Source organism: Mastigoproctus giganteus, chromosome 6, assembly GCF_048544385.1.
Source record: "Mastigoproctus giganteus isolate SK-2022 chromosome 6, ASM4854438v1, whole genome shotgun sequence".
Taxonomy (NCBI): Eukaryota; Metazoa; Arthropoda; class Arachnida; order Uropygi; family Thelyphonidae; genus Mastigoproctus; species Mastigoproctus giganteus.
In genome coordinates, this window is record NC_143580.1 from 165222314 (window position 1) to 165241948 (window position 19635).

The 19635-nt window shown below is 36.9% G+C and overlaps 1 protein-coding gene across 1 annotated transcript in view; it reads right to left on the reverse strand.

Annotated features, from left to right (window-relative positions):
- Window positions 1-19635, reverse strand: part of scat (VPS54 subunit of GARP complex scat) — a 414636-nt gene that overhangs the window by 247312 nt on the left and 147689 nt on the right. Inside the window, exon 6 of the mRNA XM_090376331.1 lies at window positions 15081-15223. Coding sequence (XP_090232457.1) covers window positions 15081-15223 — 143 coding nt within the window. The remainder of the gene's footprint in view (window positions 1-15080; window positions 15224-19635) is intronic.

Genomic DNA, 19635 nt, shown 5'->3' on the forward strand with positions numbered 1-19635 from the left:
GTCTGTGATTTGATTTGATTGGGTTTTAATGGTACAAAAACAACTACAGTTATAATGGGCCAGGAAATGGTTGAGATTCAAAACGATCAGGATATTGTTTTTTTTACATATAATGTTAATCCCATCAAAGGATTTTTCACATAAATCAATAAATAAAATACGGTACAACTAAAAATCAATTGCCAATTTATGCATGTATATATAATAATATCCTGTAGGAATTTAAAAACTGCTGACATGAGGTCATTGTCAGATAAAAGCTGAATGAGTGCATAAGGCTCAGTCAGATGTTTAAAAGTGATAAAACAGCATTTCTAAAATTTGTACATTCGATTAAAATATGCTTCATGGATAAAATGGTGTTGCATTGCTCACATATAGGAGGCTCATTGGCCCTCAGCAGAAAGGAATGTATCAGATGACTGTGTCCTGTGCAGAGCCGAGCAAGAACAACTTCCTCTCCTTACGATTCCTGCACATAACAGACTGCCATAATTTGTTTACAGGCTTAATCTGATACAGTTTGTTTGTTACATGCCCATGCCATGAGTCTTGCCACAGAAAGTATAATTTATTGTGGATTACTTGCCTATATCTGTATAGGGGACTAACAGTTCAAGGTGATTTGGCTGCATTGTCAGCCAGACAATGTTTCCTTGAATGCTGATGTGGCTAGGGATCCAGATATCGAAACCATGTTCATAGAGGGTGTTATTGTTATTTGGTTTTTTTTTTAGGAGCATTAGCAACTAAGGCCATATTGCTCCGGGAATATGCGGTGGTGATTCCCCGACCTTTCCGCATCCTCCGTATTTGGTGGTGACGGGCTCGAACCCCGGTCTAATCAAGAAGCATGTGCTACACATGCTGCTCCTTCCCACCTGGCTACGGAGATGCCTTAGAGGGTGTGTATTATCTGCTGAATCCGGGACAGAATTGAATGAGTAGTATGTCGCGTCACTGATAAAGCCTATAGCACACCTAAGGAATCAGTGTATATAATAAACTGTCAGTATTGGCAAGTTCTAATGTGGTCCAAGGCTAACTTTATAGCATGCAAATCTGCAGTGTATATGCTGTATTCAGGAGGAATCTGCTCAGATATAATACAGTCAGAAAAGATAGAGGCAGATCCCACAGACAATTCTGACTTCAGGCCGTGTGCAAAAATGGGCAAGAAGTCAGTGTTTGGCTTGGTGTTGTGAACAGAACTAATGGCAGATGGCATAGCAAACTTCATCCAGTTTTTAAAGAAGTCACATGCTGGAATTTGAGCATGCCATGGTGTTTCTTTAGTTATTAGCATTAGTAGAGGCATTTGATGCAAGAAAGCAAGCTTATGCAGCATCAGCCAAAAAAAAAAAAAAAAAAAAGTAACATAAATAAATAAAAATAACCACTTCCACTTCACCCCTCTGTTCGTTCGAAATACCTGTCCAGCTGAGCCTTAAACTCATTTAGGCTATCAACTTCCACGACAAGGGATGGAAGTCTGTTCCACCCACCAACCACCCGCTGGCTAAAGGCAAATTTCCGCACATCTATCCTACATCTGTCTTTCCTCAATTTGAATTTATGCCCTCTCAGGTGATTTTTCTGAGCTAGAGGAAGAATCCCATCAGCATTGAGCATGCTCAAACTATTCAAGGCTTTGTACACCTCTATCAGATCACCCTGCTGGTGCCTAGTTTCCAGACACTGTAATTTGCAAAACTTAAGCCTTTCTTCGTAAGAGAACCCCTTTGTCCCATTCACCAATCTAGTTGCCCTTCTCTGTACTCGTTCCAGCAGCTCTACATCCTTCCTGAAATGAGGCCTCCAGGCCTGTATACAGTACTCTAGGTGTGGCCTGACCATTGCCTTATACAAGGGAATAATCACCTCCTTATCCCTGCTAGAAAAATTCCTATATATCATTGACAATACACCATGAGCTACTCTTGCAGCTCGTCTGCACTGCTCAGAGAACTTCATATCTGCCTGCACCACCACCCCCAGGTCCCTTTCATTCTCTACCACTGTCAGTGTAGTACCACAGAGTTGATACGTTGCTCTGGGGTTGCTGTTTCCCATATGTAGTACTTTACATTTGTCAATGTTAAACTTCATTTGCTACCTCGAAGCCCATCTGCTCAACCTTTCCAAATCCTGTTGCAGCAGCATAGTGTCAGTAGTGTCCTTGACAACCCTGCCAACCTTCGTATCGTCTGCAAACTTGGACATTAAGCCTGATATACCATCATCAATATCATTTATAAATACAGAAAACAATAAAGGCCCCAATACTGAACCCTGAGGGACTCCACTAATAACATTAGTCCACGATGAGCAGTGTCCATTGTTTACCACTCTCTGTCTTCTCCCCCTCAACCACCCCTTTATCCATAGCAGCAACTTGCCTCCAATGCCACACTGCTCCAATTTGTGCAGCAGTCTTCCATGTGCAATGGTGGAATGGGCTTTGCTTGGGCATTGTGCCCAAGAGGAGAGGAGGCTTGGGCATGAATACAAAAAGGATTATTGGCAGTCTGACATGTGTTATAAAGATTTTCCCATCACGGTTCAAAAACTGATGTCCACATGGAGTGGTCTGGCAGGGAGTTCAGTTTAAAAGCATATTGTACAGACAACTGTTTTCTTCAAAGGAACAGGGATGGTTGGTTAGCTTTCACATACAAACTTTGGACAGGTGATTCTGAATGCACCAGTAGTAATACAGATGGCCTGATGAATGGGGTCAAGCCACTGAAGGGTGCTATTTCTAGCAGACTCGTATACCCGAGATCATAATTTGTTTACAGGTCACAATCTAATTTTGACCGCATAAATGAGCGATATAGACTGAGTAAAGTGCACCGGTCTGCACCAAGACGTAGAGGAGAGAGCACGGAGAATGTTAAGCCATCTCATGCATTTTGTATGTAGGTGACAAATATGCTGGAGGAATGGCAGCATTTTGTCAAGTATGAGTCCCAGGATTTTTGTCCCTGCTACTATTGGGATGGTGCTTTGTCCAAGTCTTAATTCAGGTTCAGGTTGAAGGTTACGTTTGTGGCAAAAGTGGATACAACCGATCTCTGGTGAGAACCTGAAACTATTTGCCATTGCCCAGGAGTTTAGGTGAACAATAGCTTTTTGCAGTTGTTGCTCAATAACCCTCATGTTGAATGATTGAGAAAATATGCCAAAGTCATCAATGTAGAGTGCTCTGTTTATAGTTGGAGGAAGTTGTTCGGTATTAGAATTAACTTTAATGGCAAAGGACATAACACTGAAGACAGATCCTTCTTGGCGAAATGGCCAAATGAAGGTGGATCCTATTTGAACTTGGAAAGAACAATGGGATAGAAAAGTTTTTTTATAAAAATAGGCTGAGGTTATAAAGATCTTTTAAACTCCTATATTTCCAAGTTGTGTCAAACTTTTTCCATGTCAAAGAAGATGGCCACCTGGTGCTCTCTTTTTAGGAAAGAATCTCAAATAGATGTTTCCAGTAGAAGTAGATGGTCCAGAATGGACCTATTCCTTTGGAATCTGCATTGAAAACAAGAGAGAGAGAGAGAGAGAGAGAAGGTTGTTTGATTCTAATTACCATAAAAGATGAGCGTTGACCATTCTTTCCAATATCTTGTACAAACATCTAGTCAGAGCAATTGGTAATTTTTTGGAAATTTAGGATCCTTTCCTGGCTTAGCAAAAGCAATAATAATTTCCTTGCACCAGCTGTCCTGAAACTGATCTTCAAGGAAAATTCTGTTATATAGGAAGAGCAGATGGGCCATGGATTTAAGTGACAGATGTTTAATCATCTCATAATGGGTGTCATCTGGTCCAAGAGCACTAACTAAGTCTGTGACGGAATATCAGAGCATATATATGTGCAAGTACCACTTTTGAAGAGAAAAGGAATTGTATATCAAATAATCAGAGCAACTGAGATGAGCAATGGTTGAATCAACCAATAAGTTTGATTCTGTAGGAAAAATTAAGTGCAGCATGGCAGACTGTAAGTGGAAATGAACATCGCTGAGATTGGAACTGAGACCACGTATATTTGTGAAATGAATGACAAAGTGTTTGGGAGATTTAGATCTTTTCACAGCTAAGTTTGTTCTATTAGTTTGACTATTCATGATATATTCAGTAGTAAGAAAAGGCGGGGAGGGCATGTTGTACGAAGTAATAAAATTTTTGAATATGGCTTACACGTGGTAAGAATATAGCCAGCTCCTCCAATGTGGCCTCGGCAATGCATCTCTCATACACACTACTCAGCCTCCCTCCAGTCAATATGTGGCAGATTAGAGGCAGCAAGATAATTACCAAGGTAATTCTGGAAGCCTCCTAAAATTACCAATAGGTAACTCTAGGAGGTGAACTATCTAGCAGCCAGCCTGCAAACACAGTTTTTGAGGTTACCCTCAGTGTAAGGAAGACGGAATTTCATTATGATGCCCATCATAACCTCAAAAGACATCAATCATACTACATGATGGAAGAGATTGGCGGTGGGGTTAGCCAGAGCCTTTTTTCTTTGAAAACATAGGTTCCACCACTTTGAACCTTTTGATGTGATGTGACATGCCGCATTATAGCCATAGTTATTTTTTTGCGCCATAAAAACAAAAACAAACTTCAAACCTCCAATAAGCAAAGTGGTAGTATTGCACCAGTTGATGAGAGTTACCTACCACCTGATATTGCCTGGTAACACAGAGAGGCAGCATTCCTCCATGTGGTATGGTGTGGGCCACACACCTGGACCCCTGCTCATGTTGGTTTGCACCTGGGAGGTCACCTCCAGTATACTACATGACATATTTTGGAACTTGCACACAGGTTACACCCAGAATTATTAACAGTCCCACAATCGTGAAGGTGCAAGCAGAGGAGCTGAGAAGAACGTCTGGACTTCACTGAAATTTGGTCCACTTGACTGCAGTGTCACTTGAATATCAGTTCCACAAGCGATTTAGATTCCCAGGCAGCAAGCCCAGCTTGTCATGAGAGAATGTCTGTGACAGCCTCAAGGACCAATTTTGCCCATTTAGAAGAAAACCATAATTAGCTTTTAAAAAATCTGAACTTAGAAAGAATTAGAAAGACTGGCTGATAGCAGGAATTAATTATATAATGTTGCCAGAAATACTGCATATTAGTAAATATAAGTAGCTTTGTTTTACTTTTTTTTTTTTTTTTTAATTTCTATCCTTTTTTGTATTTCATGGTTTTTTTTTTTTTTTTTTTTTTACCAATGAACAGTGGCTGGCTAGTATGTGTGCCACAGTTCAAGAAACCATGCTCTATATAATAATAAATGTCTACCAAATATTTATCCAATTTCACAGGAAGGCATGTATGTTGATCCCTTTTCAACACACAAATTAATAAGGTGACGAGAACAGCCTATTACCACCAAGTGATAGAAAAAGTTCCTGGTTTGTGGCTATGAACAGCACAGTGAGAAAATTTATAGCTCATCAAAATCGGGTTTCTTTCTTTTTTTTTTAAGTAAATATGTTGCTGTTTTTTAATAAATTAACATACTAAATTATGTTCATTAAATAGTTTAGACAGTCATATTCAAGTTAATTATAATTAGATTAAGGATTTATTTAGATTTAGATTAAGGATTTATTACAATACAACTTAATATTCTTTGTGATTGGTTATTTTGGCATGAATATTGTGTCTCATAATTAGTAACTTTTAGTGTAGTGCACCTGTAGTAAATAAGTACTTGAGATTTCTAATCACATGGGTTGGTATCTTTTTTTGCTTTCAGCAAAGCTAGAAATGAAGTAGTTATTTAGAAACAAAATAGTATAGCATATAATGTTACACAAACTGGTAACAGCACATGCTGTTACCAGTTTGTGTGGTAATTTAAATTTTTATTAAATTTAAACTAGAATCATGCCTCAAACAAGAGCAGCAAAGCAAAAAGCTCAAAGTTGTAGGAAAGCTGTGGCTCAGGAGAGAACCTTCAATGGTGTTTATCTTACAAGTCATACCTACATTCGTTCTGCTACTTGTCAGCCTTTTCGCAGAATTATCATAGTGGAATATGATACGGCCAAGAGGAATGTCTTTTGAGAGCTATCATTGTAGAGAGTGTGAAAATCTTAGGATCCAAGTCAGCATTCTGATGAATACAAGAGGGCTTGAAGAATAAGAGGTTGCACTGAAATAAATTAAAAAGACGGGCCCATTAAGCTATCAGCTACCCAGCAAAACACTGGCAACTACACTCAGGCAACACAAGGCACAGCAAGGTCCTCCACAGAAGGGTGCCACAGGATGTAGCTGTTGTCAGTGAATCTACTGCCAGGAAAACAGGAATATACTTTAATAAGTTAGGCGGAAAAGGATCGAGATTTGTCTGCTAAGACTTAAAACTGACAATGTTTTAGAGCAGCTATCATCTTTTAGGAGCACAAAAGGTGATACTGTTGTTAGTGCTAATGATATTAAGACTAGGTCTGAGAATTTACTCGAATAGTACACGGTAACATTGAGTTAGGATTGAAACTGAACAATTTAGGATTGAAATTAAAGTGCCTGCAATTCTGACCAGACGCAATAGAAGAGAGTACATGAGAGTCTTGACAATCAATTTGGCCCAGGAAAGATTGTACAAAGCTCACGGGATAGAACTTTTTCAACATAGCCTGTGCTTCTTAACAGCAGAAACTGCTTTTACAGGGATGGAATACACTTAAATAGAAGTGCAAGAGGGGGCTGGAAACCTACTAGCTTGGTAGTATATACAGAGTAGTCGTTTTAATAACAGGCAGGGAATTAGCTAAGAGATTCTTACACTACTTCTACTAGAACAAACAGCAGTCTGGAAAGCAAAATTTCGAGAATTTTGAATGATTTTGTGATAACTGTAAGGAAAGTGGAAGAGAAATTGTAAGTTAAACATAAAAAAAAAAAAGGCACCGGGGGGGTAGATGGCATCTCTCCATTTATTTATATTAAAGGAGGCAGCAAAATGGGTAAGCAAACTTTAGCCATGATTAAACGTGCATTCCTGGATTAATGACCTACAGATGTGCAAATACACCCCAAAATCACAAAGGGGATCAAAAGGAGTCATGAGTAATCACAGACCTGTTATTTGACTTCTGTTCCAGGGAAAATAATGGAGTCACTGGTTAAATAACTAATGCAAGATCATCCAGGAATGCATAGCTGCATTCCTGGATGATCTTTGAAGTCACAGTATGCATTTGTTATGGGACAATGTTGTCTGACTAATCTGATTGAATACTATGACATAGTTACAAAGGAACTGGATGCAAAAAATAATTTTGACATATAGATTCCAGAAAAGCTGGCGCCTCCATAGCCAGGTGGGCAGGAGCATCAGCAGTGCGTAGCACACGCTTCTTGATTAGACCGGGGTTTGAGCCCGTGACCACCAAATACCTGCCCACACATTTATTGCGAAGCAATGTTGTGCCGCATGGGGTGCACACCGTGTGGGCCCTCTGCTAATCCATACACTAGGTGCATGTCTGCCAGCTCACAGTTCGTATATCGATGCATGCTCTTCGTGTGGCGACTACTGCTTGAATGAGTAAACCAGAAACTTTCCCTCTTGCGAACTGATGAACAGCGCCGTGTACCAACTTATTGTGACGTTTCCGGTTATGGGCTCCTATGTGATTCACAACATTCCTTTAGATGTTACCTACTCCCCTAAACGTTTGTACCAATATTTTTGAGACACCCTGTATATATAATTTGTATTACGAAATATAATTTTTATAATTATATTATTGTAATAAATATCATAACATATATATATATTTTTTAATATTATATATATATATATATATATCGTTATTATAGTAAACACAATAAGTACTATACAGCAGCTGAACATGTATATGAACACTTCAATATACAGCTAACAGTAAACCATTACTTAGCTGTATATTGAAGTGTTCATATATACGTTCAGCTGCTGTATTGTACTTATTGCGTTTACTATAATAACTAGATTACAGACTGATGAAACATACAATCAGCTATTGATGGCATTAATCCGATCTGAATATTATGCTTTCATATCTATACTTATCCCTATTGTTCTTATATATATTGAGAAAATTGAGTAGGGGTACTGCAAAATAAAAATAAATTACTTAGGGGTGCCGTTATTAAAAAAAAAAAGGTTGAAAACCACTGCCCTATGTAATGGGTGTGGGAAAGTCTTATATAACCCAGCTGATATTGCAGATGAATTGAACAGGTAGTCTACATCAATCTTTACAGAAAAACTTTTGAATAATTTTGATGTCAAGAACGCTTCACATCCTGATGGTAATTTTCCACTTGTTCTCAAAACCTGCGCTCCCGAGCTTACATCTGGTCTGTGTCACCTTTTTACACTTTTTTTATTCCACTGGTGTTTTTCCATTTGTTTGGGAATTTGCTCATATCTAGCTGGCCCCTAATAAGGGGAAATACCCTTCCTATCCAATTATCACCCCATTTCACTATCTCTACTCTTTCCAAAGTAACAGAGAAATCCATTAACTGCAGTCTCCTAAACTATCTTGAAACTTTTCATTTGATCAATGATCACCAATATGGATTCCATTAATGTCGATCCACTGGTCATATAGGGGATTATGTTACCCATCTATGGCCAAATTCAATGAAAATTTTTGGTGAAATTCTACCAGTTGCTCTTGACATTTCTAAGGCTTTTTATTGGGTTTTTGACATAAAGGTCTTCAAAACAAGCTCCTATCTTATGGATTGCTGAGGTGTATCCATTTTTATTTCTGATTGCTTGCTGCAGGTGATGGTGTTACTCTCCACTTTACAATGGTGGTGTTCCCAAAGTTCAGTTCTTTCTCTCACTCTTTACCTCTTATATATTAATAACCTTCTCCCTTGACTGGTAATCCTATCCATAATTTTGCTGATAACAGTGCACTGCATTCCACCTTCCAGTTTGAGAAACCTTGTGCTGAAACAGCTTCAACTTCTCAAACATCCACCACCAATTCCTTAATGGATTGGAATGTTAGAGATGCTAGATGCAGGAAATGCTGATCTACAGGTAATTCTCCTGTGGGGCAAAGATAACTTGGTTAATTTAAATCTTTCTAAAACTCATTCCCGTCTTATGACAAAAAGGATTCTACTGCTCCTGTGCTTATCTTCGATGATACTCAGATTTCTAATAGAGATCTGAGTGTCATCAAAAATCGGGTATGTCGTATGTGTTGCTACTTTGCAATACATACTCTCTTGGCATAACCACATCACAAATACTGGATTTTTCAGATCTTCTGGATCTGAAAAATTTGGTTTCATCTTACGCTCTCAACATTACTTTTCTTCTAAACAGCTACTCACTCTGAAGAAATTTCGAATCCTCCCCCCCTACCATGGAATATTGTTCCCACACGTGGGGATGCCCCATAACCTCTCTCAGGCTTCTACTCTCCATTCAAAGGAGGGCAGTTAGGTTAATTAATGACCCATCTCTTATAAAGTCTCTCCACTCTTTGTTTCACAGATATTCCATTTCTGCTGCGTGCTTTATCAATAGATACTTCCATGTGCACTATTCTGAAGTAGCCTCTGTAATTTCCTCCTCACTTCCAAACCAGTCTGAACACATGCTGCACCCAGTCAGCATCCATTTACTGTCCAACTTCAAATTCATAGAACTAACTTGTCTTCTTCCTCATTTATCTTCTGTTTTCCTTCAATTTCTGTTTTGTGGAACAAACTTTCTTCACATGTATTTCCTGAAAATTACAATGTACACAAATTTAAGTCTAATATCAACAAGCATCTTCTGTCTTCTCAACCTACATATGATACTAAGTACCATAGGTTCTAATATATTTTGTGTTCGAGGTTTTCATAAAAAAATAAAAATATTGTGTGTACCCTGTATGCACGAAAGACGTTTTATTTTATGTGAAAACATCCTTGGCTTGGACAAGGTTAAAGGGGTTTAGTATGAAAAGAATCCGAACACGTTTAACATTTTAAAGCATTTATTTATTTTTTTCAACAGTTTCATGAATTCGAGGTTGTAATACATGTTCAATAAGTAATTTACTTACAATGAGTTTGTGATAGCTAAAATATAATACATACACTTGAGATTATAAAGAGTGTAAATTGTCTTAGAAACACAGCATCAATTATAGTTCCATGATTAGTAGTCGATACAGATCAAGAAGTATTTAACATTAGTCCAAATTTATTTTCTAAGAAATCAGTCAAATGTTTGGATTGAGTATCTGCAAAATTAACATTGAAATCTCCACTAAGTGTCATTGGTATTTTGTCACATTTCTTGTGAGAAAATTGTTGTAGCAATGCAGCTCCTTCAATTGTGTAAGGAAGTACGGCATTCAGCTGCACAAATGTTTCCAAAAGGTCTAACACTCACGGATTTGCCAACAGTTTCTCGATAAATCACTTCCATATATGAGTAGTAACAACATGAGTAAGATTTTCTCTCTTATGATAATCTGCTACACAACCAGCTTGTTGATCTTCTCGTTTGAATTGAATGATACAATCAAAGTTAGATATACTTACTTTGTTATCTAGCCAAGTTTCAGAAAGTAGAAGTAAACTGGATTGTTGTGTGACTGCATCAGTGAGATCGTAAACTTTGATAATTTAATGTTAGAATGGAAAGCTCTTGTCATTTACTGATGAACTAGTATAAAGTATCTTGCATGGTAAATAGAGGATTACTCAACAACCTGGTCATTTCAGACTGAAATGCATAAGTGGATAATGTAAAGAAATAATGTAAAGATCATTGATATCGGTAACTCAAGATAATGCAACATAAGCTAGTGGTTATTCGTGACATTTCTCATATTCATAAACTTCGGAATCAAAAGTATCTCTGAGATTTATGGATGGTAACAGTACAAGCCAGTATTAGTGGAAAATGATTTTGTTTAGCCGAGATTGTTCTGTTGTTATTCAATGAAATACACTCATACTTCTTGCGATCGGTATAGCTTCTAAATTGATTTCTCTAGCCATAGCAAACCGATAAGCCTTCATTCTAACAGATCCCTCAAATTCGAAGCTGGTTGTTGCAGTATACTCTGTCTAGCCGGTTCAGGAATCATTTGAAAATTCTCAAGTGATTCATTTGAACTCAAATCTTCTGAATCGAAATCTTCAGGAAGTTCTTAAATATAATTTTGTGATGCCGACAGTCCAGCTTCTTGATGAGAAGCTGATGTTGATCAAAATCTTGTGAAGCAGATTTTATTAAACTCTGCCTTTTTTTTTCCTTCTCATGTTTTTGAACTCGTTCCTTTGTCAACATGGGAAGCTTCTTTGGTGGCTTTGAAGCTTTTATTCTTGCATACTTCTCTCAATTTCCCTCAGCTGGGGTTTTAGCCATCTTCAAAATACTTTTATAGGTATTTTTACAATTCAATAGTTAGCAAAATCCATTTGTAGACTAGTATGACGACATAACCAAAAACAACTGCAAGTTATTGTTTGTTGAAGTGATTGTATTATTGTTGCGTTCTTGAATCAAAGCTGTTTAAATTTTAAGCAATGAAATGGTCTTGTGTGAAAGAATATTCTTTAACAAAATCTGCAGATTTTATTAAAGTCTGCATTTTTTTCGTTCTCCATGTTTTTGAACTCGTTCCTTTTTGACAAAAGAGGTTTCTTCGATAGCTTCAAAGCTTTTATTCTTGCACAATATTACTACCCGCTGCTTACTCTAACAAATCAACATTAGTGACTGAGTTAGCCGCTTTTAGGAAGTGACATCATTTCTATATCTTAGTATGAACTTACTCTATTGAATCAACTACTTACCCCAGCAAATCAACGTTAGTGACTGAATTAGCATCATTAGCGCCATTTAGAAAGTTATGTCATTTGCATCATTTAAAATCTAACAGCCACCTAATAAGAAGTGATGTAATTTGCTTCATTTAAAATCTAAACAGTCAGCTTTCTTCATTACCAATAAATTGCGTTATTTTCGTTACAAGAAAACTTTGTTACCAAACGATTTACTCTAGTGCCACCATAGATGTTTTCACATCAAAAAATTCTGAGAGAAACACAACATTGTATTTGTAAAGGGAAAATATTTAACCAACTTGGTTGGCTGTTTTGATAGTCATTCATGAGCCTGGATAAAGGAAATTATTTTGACATTGTTTAGCATTAGCATGAGTAGAGGCATATGATGCAAGAAAGTAAACTTATACAGTGTCAGCCCAAAAAAAAAAAAAAAACTTCCCATTTACCCATTCATTGGCTCCAAAAGTTTGTACAGTTCTTCCTTGAATTTATTTACATTATCAACTACATCGACAGATGGAAGTCTGTCCTAGCAATCAATGCCCACTGGCTAAAGGCAAATTTCTGCACATCTTTTCTACAACTGGCTTTTCTTAATTTGAATTTATATTCCCTCAAGTGTGTAATCTGAGCAAGAGGAAGAATCCCATCAGCATTGAGCTTGCTCAAACCATGCAACCAATCAGATCGCCTCACAGTTGCCTAGTCTCCAATGCTGCAATTTGCAGAACTTAAGCCTTTCTTGGTAAGAACAATCTTTTATTTCCCTTACTTGGTTTTCAGCAAAGTACATTTGAATCTGTCCCATATGGTTACTGCAAAAGTTGGAATATGCTGGAATCACAGGTAAAATCCTTAGAAAGATTGCAGGGTGGATGCAGGACAGGAGGCAGAGGGTTGTGATTAATGGTTATTATTCAGATTGGACTAATGCAAGACATGGGGTTCCCCCAAGGCCCATTTCTGGGACCACCAGTGTTTTTCATTTTCTTAGATAATATCAACAAAGACATACAGGACATAATGTCAAAAACTGATGTTGATGTCAAGCTAGCAGAGTAGTTTATGATCAGTGTCAAGCAACAATTCTTCAGAATTAGTTAGATTTTCTGACTAATTATTTAGAATTAGTCCGAAAAATGGCATTATGTTTTAATACAACAAACTACAAGGTAAAACAAACTAGTTAGTTAAACTAGGGGAAATAACAACCTGAAAATAACTTATACACTTGAAGTCAAATTAAAAACAGCAGAAGAAAGGGATCTGGAAATTAAGATATACGATTAGATATGAAGTTTTTAAGATATACGATTAGATATGAAGTTTTTAAGATATACGATTAGATATTAAGTTTTCTGAGCAGAGTAGAAGGCCTTATCAATGATTTATCAAACAGTTGCTTGTAGAGAGTTCATAATGCCACTATACAAACTCTCTCTCTCTCTCTCCCTCACAATATCAAGCTTCTTTAAAGGTTCGGTGACTAGGCACTTTAGAGGAGACATTAGACATTACTGAGATTATAAGGTTCTCAGAAGAGAAAGTAAAAATGAATGATGGTGAAATTTTCACTGTTATAATAATTCCAGACTGTAATTTGAAATTAATTCTAGGTGCATTAATTTCAAATTACAGTGAAAGAGATTTAGACTAGATCACAGGAAGTTTTATTTTTGCCAGCGAGTTGTTAATTACTGAAATAAGTTGCCTTCATGGGTGGTTGATGTTGGCAGCTTGGGGAAGTTCAAAGGTCAGGTGGCCACATGAGGAGGGAATCAAAGGTAGTTTATTTTATTATTTATTTATTTATCTAAACATGGTGTATAAAGTATTTTCAATTGTTAATTTCTGGATAGATATCATCCACAAAAGAAAATGTTTTTTAAGGCCATAATTTAAAAAAAAAAAAAAAACACACACAATTTATAATTACTGTTTAGCTGTAGCTGGCCTGTATTTGTCCTCTTAATTTTTCTGATACCTGCTATTCTTATATTCTATTCTTAAGTGGTCAACCAATGAGTGTCATACATGTAAAGGCATAAGAATTAACTACTTAGTACTGGCACACTGATTGTATACTTTGCAGTAATGCTTGACTTTTGTTTATAGACTTTGGCACAATTTTATTCGTTCTTTGCTTGTGTTGACATCAGTTTACATACATGAATAAACTTTTAAGATTTGTTCCCATTTACAGTTCAGTGTAAGTATTCATTTATGGCAATGAATTCCAAACTTTTAAATATTCAACCAATTGTTGTTGTTGTTATTTGGTTTTTAGGAGCATTAGCAACTAAGGCCATATTGCTCCGGGATATGCGGTAGTCATTCCTTGACCTTTCCGCATACTCCGTATTTGGTGGTGACGGGCTCGAACCCCGGTCTAATCAAGAAGTATGTGCTACGCACTGCTGCTCCTTCCCACCTGGCTACGGAGGCGCCCATTCAACCAATTATGTACAAATTTTCGGAATACTGATTTTTCCAATATTCGAAAAATTACAGCACACTGAATGGGTTCCCTCACATTTAGGTGGCAGTAATTGTGTCGTTATTTAGTTTTTTTTTTTTTTTTTTTTTTTTTTTTTAAGGAGAATTAGCAACTAAGGCCATATTGCTCCAGGGATATGCGGTGGTCATTCCTTAACCTTTCCATATCCTCTGTATTTGGTGGTCATGGGCTCGAACCCGGTCTAATCAAGAAGCATATGCTACGCACTGATGCTCCTCCCACCTTGCTACGGAGGCACCAGCAATTGTGTTAAGCTTCTGACATTGACAGATAGACTAGATAACTGCATAAAATAAATTATATATAACCATCAAGAGAGGATCCACTAAACTATGCTTAGGATTATTAGGTATAATAAATCACACCTAACCATCCTAAACATGCCAAACCATATGAATTATGATTGCAAAGAATCATAAATTAAAATGTGAAAAATACAGGACAGAAGATTCACAAATCATAGTCAAAAGTTAAATTACTATATAAGAAATCACATAACAAAATAATTAAATAAAATAATCCCTCTGTGGTGGCTATCACACTAAACAGAAGATGACAATAGTTTCAATCTACTAACATTAAATAAAATAAGTTTAACAGAAAAAGGTTTTAACAAATTAAATTTATAATAACCCTAAAATTTTTAATAACTTCTAAGAAATGCAAGCTATTGTTTATGGAAAATTGCTACCAAGGCACATTAACAACCGTTCCTTACCTAAGCTCACAAACTGATTTTATGACATTAGATAATTGGTCCATCACTGCATCTCTAGATGTCATTGCATGGAAAAAAGCTTCTGAACGCACAGATATCTGCTGTGCTATCTGTACTTCGACTATATCCAAATAATGACTTAGCTATAAATAAATCCAATTTATATGTGAAGTTTTCTGTTGAATAATAAATTTTATTACTATAATAACTGCAAATGAATCAGAAATAATACAATAATATACGGTGTAGAATAATTATGGTGACGTGAATAATATGACAATGAATCAATTGTGACCTTAGTTTTTCTATAGTCAGAAATGATTTATTTCATTTTCAGGTGTGGTAAGATAATGGAGGTAACCAAACACCAGCTACTCTCTCAACCCAGCTTTGTGGTAGGGTTTGGGGATTTTGTTAAATACTATTTCCATTATTCTGTTTTTATTATTTATACAGCCCTTTTGCATATAAGGTCATATTTTCTACGTCTGTACAAGTGTATGCTCATGGGCCAATTTGCATGTTGTGCAAGCTGGAAAACCAAAATGTAGAAAAGCCCTACTCCTGCTGGCTGTTTTTGAGTTTCAGGTACATCAGCAACTCAGAAAGCAACTATATTATGCCTGTAGGAGCTGATCTGCACATTTTACTGAACCCAGAATTACACATCCCTATTTCCTCCACTTGGCAAGCAGATAAGTACAGCCCCCAATTAAAGAGGCCTTTAGAAATTCCTCCAGTCTATGAGGAGATTAAAATCAGGACCTTTCAAATGAGTTATAAGTGATGAAATCACTATACTGTCATGTTGGATAGTGAGACTAACTATAACCAGGTGAGACTAAAGACTAACTATAATCCCCTATCAAAGAGCCTTTAAGAATTCCTCCACTCTCCAAAGATTTTAACCAAGACCTCTCTAAAGGAGGATGACCTATTCTGTTATGTTATAGATGGGGCCTTGGCAGATGAAATCCTTCATATAATTTTAAAGGAATTTATGTTTGGCTTACATTAGTGTTATCAGATTTTATGTTCAGCTTTTGCACTAATCAGGGTTTCATAATCACGGCATTGGTACACATGATTTATTCCTAGGTAACTGGCACAAGAGACAATAAATACCCTGACAAGTTCATGGAATGGTTTTTCATTTTTATATTATTTCACAAACTTTTTTTTTTTTTCCCCACAGTCAAGGTTTTATAATCTGATATTGTCAGTGCGTCAACAAATCTTTTACACACCAAATAAATAGAATCACTGACTTTTACAAGAAAGTGTATCATACTTATTTTGGTATTAGAATTGGTGACTAAAACAATCATGGGACTTATATTATATCTGACATCCATAAAACATGAAACAATGGGCAAATAAAAGACAAAAATCATTAGCATTTGGTTTGCCTGTACTCTGACATGAACCCAGAGAGCAGAAGCTGGACTGCTATTTTTGCATGTAAAAAATTAAACATTATAGAATCAGGAAAAAGCTGTAATACAATATCCAAATCTACTATCAACTATTTATCCTCTTCCCAAGATGTACTAATTCAGCTAAACCTTAGAACTCTGATATTTCTAGTACAGACCCTGATTTTGATGTTTCTCAAAAAAGCAAAGGGCTCGGCAATGGGAGTATCCACAAGCCAGTCAAAGAATTTTCAGCTCCAGGAAAGAGAAAAGTTTTCAAAAAATTTTACCGTTTTATTGACCTAACTGTCATATTAAATCATAATCTATAAGTAGTGGGCCAACCGTACTCTATAAGTAGTGGGCTTTATAGTCCTGGTCATTCTCGTTAGTTTATTTTTTAATTTAGCTAGACATTTTGTAGGTTACTACTTAATATACGTAGAACCTTTGTATTGTTCGAATCTTGCCACTACTGTTATAGTCATAGAGCAAGGGATAGGGATATTCTAATTTTTAAAAAGTGGTAAATAAGTAGTTATAAAGTTCAAATCACTTAGGTTGGCACTAGTTGGATATTTTTTTTATAAATATTAAAATTAACTTATAACTTTCAAGTGCAACAGCCATAGCCTAATACACATAACACAAACTTGATAGCATGGTAGTATTATTGCTGCATAACTGGGGAAATGGAGTAGGATTGTTATTGAATTTAACTTTTCATTTAGAATTAAAAGGATAGTTATAATTTGTGATTCTCTGATTACGCTGGTGAATTTGTTTGTTACTTATTTATAATTGCTTAAGGAACCACATTTGATTTCTGCTGCCATTTATTTTTTGTATTAATATGAACATTTGAATTTTAATTATACAAGGTGTTTCAAAAGTGATGGTCAATAATTTAAAGGTGAACTGTACAGACTACAATATGCAAAAAAAGCCTAGTAAACATGGGTCCTTAAGTGACTCGTTTGAGATATTGCACATTTCTAGTTGGGATCCACCACTGACTTGTTTGTTTAGGTTAGGTTATGTTAGGTTAGGTTCATTCTCTCCCTTCCCCCTCTCTCAATGCTCTGAGACAGCAGGCATACTAGTACTTGTCAAAGGATAGTCAATATGGAAAGAGGTTATAGCGACGAAGAGTATGTGGACAAGCACTTCATGTATGGTAAAGCCAATGGCAGTGCATTTGAGGCTGCACGTTTGTACCAAGGAGCATTTCCCTGCTGAAGGCAGCCCAACAGGTGCACATTCATCAGGTACATCAACATCTAAGAGAGCATGGGTGCTTCACACATGGAGTATGAGCAGGTAGGCCCAGAAGCGTAATATCTGGTGTTGAGGAAAGGGTGTTAGAAAGAATAGAACAAAATCCAGGAATTTAGACAAGGAGGGTTGCTCTGCAAGAGCGTGTACTGAGTCATAGCAGTGTGTGGCAAATTTTACATCGCCGAAAGACTGTATCCCGACCATATCCAGCACGTACAAGGTCTCAGCAATACAGACTATCCTCCCAGAGTGAACTTCTGCCAGTGGATGCAACAGTGTGTCCCGAACCCTCAATTTTTACTAAGAAAGACTTAAGTTCTGAAAATTGCAGTGGCTATAGACTAGGTACCTGCGAGGTGATCTGATTGAGGTGTATAAGGTCTTGAATGGGTTGAGCACGCCTAATTCTGAGAGGATTCTTCCACTTGCTCAGATTATAAATCTGAGGGGGCATAAATTCAAATTGAGGAAAGACAGTTGTGGAATAGATGTGCGGAAATTTACCTTTAGCCAGCAGGTGGTAAATTGCTGGAACAAACTTCAATCTGTCATTGTGGAAGTTGATAGCTTAGATATGTTCATGGAACTGGACAAACTTTTAGAGAAAATGGATGTGTGAAATTGAGTTGGTTTTTTTTTTTTTTGTTTTTTGGTTAATGCTACATAAGTTCATATGCTTGCTTTCTTGCATCACATGTCTCCATTACTATTACTATGATATTGGCAAGGGGGGGAGGGGGTGTATTTTCATGTGCTCAATGTAAGGAGTGTGAGGATATTAGGTGTTGTTATGGGACTTTATGAGAGCTTGAAGAACAGGGCAGATGCCCTTGGAGGAATTAAATTGGTGGGGGTCCATCAAACTCTCAACTGACAAAATCAATGGCAGAGTTTGAACTTAATCATCAGACAACACAGCGGCAACTCACAAGGCAGATTGCACTGGTCGCACAGGAGCTAGTTGTTGTCGATGCCTTGATTGTCAGGAAAATGGGAAATGTATAGTGCAAAAAGGATATTGTAATCAGTGATAGAAGGTGAAATAGATCCAAGGTATGTCGACAAAAGTTGATGATATTGTACAGCAGATACCATCTTTTAAGAACATAGAAGGTGATGTTGTACAGGTTGGCACTAATGACATTAACAATAGGAGATCAGCAGACTTACTTAAGAAGTACAGCACAATGTTGAAAAAAAAGTTGAAAGTTAAGGTTAAATTTGAAAGTGTCTGCAATTTTAAATTTAAGTTAAATTTGAAAGTGGGATGCAGCAAAAGGAGGTAAGCAAACCCCTAGCCATAATTATGAGAGCATCCTTGGATTCAAGTGAGGTCCCTGCAGACTGGAGATGGGAAAATGAATCCACAATTCACAAAGGGGGATCAAAGGGTAAAGAGTAAATATAGCACTGTTAGTTTAACATCTGTTCCAGGTACAGAACAGATGTTAAACTGTTCTGTACCTGGAAATAATGAAGTCATTATTTCCAGGTACATAAATAATGAAGTCACTGATAAAAGAAGTAATGCAGGATCATGTAGACAAGGCAGCAATTATACTTCAAACAAGCAGCAAGAGCTTGTTAAGGGGAAACCTAGTCTGACAAATATGATTGGATACTACAAGGAGGTCACAAAGGAACTGGATGCAAAAAATAATTCTGACATCACATACTTGGATTTCAGGAATTAAGGGTAGGTTGATGCTATGGATAAAGGGATGGTTGAGTGGGAGAAGACAGAGTGATAATCAACGGACACTGCTCTTTATGGACAAATGTTATTAGTGGAGTCCCCTACATCCGGCCCACTGTTGTTTTCTATATTTATGAATGATATTGATTAAGCACATCAGGCTTAA